The 3,628-nt window shown below is 49.2% G+C and overlaps 1 protein-coding gene across 1 annotated transcript in view; it reads right to left on the bottom strand.

Annotated features, from left to right (window-relative positions):
* The window catches only part of TBCD (tubulin folding cofactor D), a 174,465-nt gene that overhangs the window by 135,000 nt on the left and 35,837 nt on the right, over nucleotides 1–3,628 (bottom strand). The window contains exon 7 of the mRNA XM_011929067.1: nucleotides 1,484–1,529. Within this exon, the coding sequence (XP_011784457.1) occupies nucleotides 1,484–1,529 (46 nt within the window). The remainder of the gene's footprint in view (nucleotides 1–1,483; nucleotides 1,530–3,628) is intronic.

Below are 3,628 nucleotides of genomic sequence, written 5' to 3'. Positions count from 1 at the left end.
GGAGAATGGCGTAAACCCGGGAGGCGGAGCTTGCAGTGAGCTGAGATCCGGCCACTGCACTACAGCCCGGGTGACAGAGCGAGACTCCGTCTCAAAAAAAAAAAAAAAAGTTATTCAAATTTGATATTCAGATAGCTTCTAAAACACAAAGGCTCTAAGAAGTTTCTTTTTCCAGATGGTAAACCTCTGCATGGAGAGAAACACTGCCCTTATTTTCAGAAATTGAGGTTCAATCTAAAATTAAGAGAATTGGGCCAGACGTGGTAGCTCACACCTTTAAGCCCAGCACTTTGGGAGGCCAAGGTAGGGCAGATCGCTTGAGCCCAGGAGGTCAAGACCAGCCTGGACAACACAGCAAGACCCCACTGCTACAAAAAATATAAAAATTAGTCGGGCATGGTAAAGCTCGCCTGTAGTACCAGCCACTCAGGAGGCTGAGGTGGGAGGATGGCTTCAGCACAGGAGGTCGAGGCTGCAGCGAGCTGTGTCATGACACGGTACTCCAGCCTGGGAGACACAGTAAGACCCAGTCTCAAAAAGAATACGTTAAGAGAATTAGGAAGAAGGCAAAAGAGGTGGTGGCTGTGGCTATCAGAGGAACATGGCTGCTACTGCGCCCCAAAAAGCCAGGTCCAACCTCAGATCACAACACAGGCTTTGCCCAGACCTCCCTCACAGGGAGGGAGCAGTAATCCCTCTTTTGAAAGGACAAGGAAAGTGACAAAAAGTCCAGTTATGACACCTATAATCACAGCACTTTGGGAGGCCAAGGCAGGCAGATCACTAGGTCAGGAGTTCAAGACCAGCTTGGCCAACATGGTGAAACGCCATCTCTATTAAAAATACAAAAATTAGGCCGGGCACAGTGGCTCATGTCTGTAATTCCAGCACTTTGGGAGGCTGAGGTGGGCGGATCACAAGGTCAGGAGATGGAGACCATCCTGGCTAACACGATAAAACACCGTCTCTACTAAAAATGCAAAAAATTAGCGGGGTATGGTGGCAGGCACCTATAGTCCCAGCTACTCAGGAGGCTGAGGATGAGTAACGTGAACCCGGGAGGCGGAGCTTGCAGTGAGCCAAGATAGTGCCACTGCACTCCAGCCTGGGCAACAGAGCAAACTCTGTCTCAAAAAAAAGAAAAAAAATACAAAAATTAGCTGGGCATGGTGGTGGGCGCCTATAATCCCAGCTATTCGGGAGGCTGAGGCAGGAGAATTGCTTGAACCCAGGAGGCGGAGGCTGCAGTGAGCCGAGATTGTGCCATTGCACTCCAGCCTGGGCAACAGAGAGAGACTCAGTCTCAAAAAAAAAAAAAAAAAAGTCCAGTTACTAAAACGCACCACAAAAGAAAGAATGATAGTGTCCGAACATAGCAACGTACAGTTCCTATACCTATGAAGAAAATGTGAAGGAGAGGCTCCTGATTGTATATGAGCAAACTCACATCACAAAGATACCTTCTCTTAAAAATAAACCTTACCATAGGGCAAGCAGTCTTCACGTTTTCCATGTTTAAATATTTGCGCCTAAAAAAAAAAAAAAAGTCTTTCAATGTTACAAATACAATTACAAGTTTAAAACAAACACAAATTGTGAAAACAATTCATCACATCTTTCAGAATTTTTATTCTAAACACTCACCACCTAATAATAAAGAAAACACTTTCTGTACATAATAATTGTAAGAGGCTAGTGAAATCATCTCCCAAAAGTTCATCTGAAAATAGGGATGCAATGATAAGTCCAGTCCCCTCTTGGAGGCTGCAGCCTCTCTACCCCTGCCTCATTGTGACATCACAAAACGTGTTCAGGTTTAAGTTCAAGGCACTCCTAGCCTGGAAAAAGAAGACATCTCAGTAGGTTTTTAAAAAGTATCTGTGTATAAATAAAGACACAAAGGATTAAAGTTACAGGCCAAATCACCTCTCACAAAGGCTTCCATCTGCATTCATGCTTCACCAACAAATGAGAAGGGTGACCGATTCAGCCCGTGTCGTACACACACACCTGGCTGCCGGGTCCCCATGATGCACACACACAGACGTCATCACCTGGAGTCCATCAGACCAAACAGGAATATCAGATTTTCTCTCAAACACTGGTTCTAGCCCTCCTGAATTCTCAACCTGAGGTTTTACCTTCTGCTTTAAAGTCTGGAGGACAAAAGCGATGATTCACATAAATATCCAAGCCCTGTAACCAAAGAATTCTAGAGCTGAGCCCTTGTAAGAAAAAGTGAATGAACTTCCTTTCCTTCAGAAAACAGAATCTCACAGTCAAGGTGAGAGCTGCATCTGTCTCAGACCATCTGCCACCCCTGCCTGGGTCCTCGCCATCGCCCACCACATGGCAAAACGAAGAAGCAGGTGCCGCCCATCAGGGCTGCTCAGCCAAGGTGAAGGGGCTTTCGCTAAATACTGGCATCTTTTACTTGCATTATGAACCCTGTAAACTGCCTGATCTCTTACTTAAGTGCAGAATAGAAACATCTTCTGAAAAGGAGAGAGGACTTAGGCTCTCTCCACGGAGCCCGCCGGGGGCTCTCCTAAGCGCTGACCGGAGAAGCAGCGAAGCCACACAGACCACCAGTCACACCTGCGGAGCAGGGCAGGGGCTCTGCGCTCCCCTTCCTCTGTCTGTAAAACGGGGCAGTGGCAGCACCCACCTCACTGAGCCACTCAGAATAACACGTTCACCAAGGCGGTCAGAGACTTAGCCCCTCTCTTTTTAGGGAAACAGATAGTAACACGTTCCCTACCAAGTGAATGGAGATGATCCTTGTTTGCCCAAAACGAGTTCTCATTTCACTTTAAGAACTCTTCCCTACCTTTAGCTTGTGTGAAATACAAAATTGAAAGTTAAATCATTTCACACCAATCCAGATGTATCCAACTTAATATGTGTTTTAACCCTAAGTCATCCGTTTACACAGCAAACACTTGCTGAGCAGAAACTGTAGGGCACAGGTGAGCTCCCCCCAACGGGACGCAGGGTTCGGGGGCAGTCGCAGGGCACAGCACACACTCAAATTCTCTGGGAGGTGGGCGGACAGCCTGAGGCCCACCTAATGTGCAACAAGAAGCCCAACCACGCCTGGGGGATAAGAAGACAAGAAACTTCACAGGGAAGCTGTCCCAGCGGCCAGCTGGCCAGATCAGTGGGGAACAGAGTTTGCCAGATGGACAATCAAGGGTCCTTCACCCCCAACCTTGGTAGGCTTCCAACTGCCGCAACCAAGAGAGGCAGGCAGGAGCAATGCCAGTGACCTCCAATCCCAGGTCAGAAGCCCGGCACCCTCTTTCAGACTCTCTCCAGACACCGCCCCTCGAGACACTCCCTCCGGGAAGCCGACTGCCACACAGGAAGAGCCAGCTTCAGTCGAGGGCCGCCGCTGCACCCAGCCCTTCCAGGCACCTGCCATGTGGTCTTCTCGGCAGAGGCCCAGGCATCGAAGGGCAGTAACAAACCACCCCCTGCACCCCACCCTGTGAGGCCACAGAGTCGGTCCACGCAAGAGTGCGGCTGTCGGCCGGGCGCGGTGGCTCAAGCCTGTAATCCCAGCACTTTGGGAGGCCGAGACGGGTGGATCACGAGGTCAGGAGATCGAGACCATCCTGGCTAACAC

The sequence above is a fragment of the Colobus angolensis genome, unplaced genomic scaffold (assembly GCF_000951035.1).
Source record: "Colobus angolensis palliatus isolate OR3802 unplaced genomic scaffold, Cang.pa_1.0 Scaffold1, whole genome shotgun sequence".
NCBI lineage: Eukaryota > Metazoa > Chordata > Mammalia > Primates > Cercopithecidae > Colobus > Colobus angolensis.
Note: the sequence above shows the minus strand (reverse complement) of the source record. Positions and strands in the feature narration are given on the sequence as shown.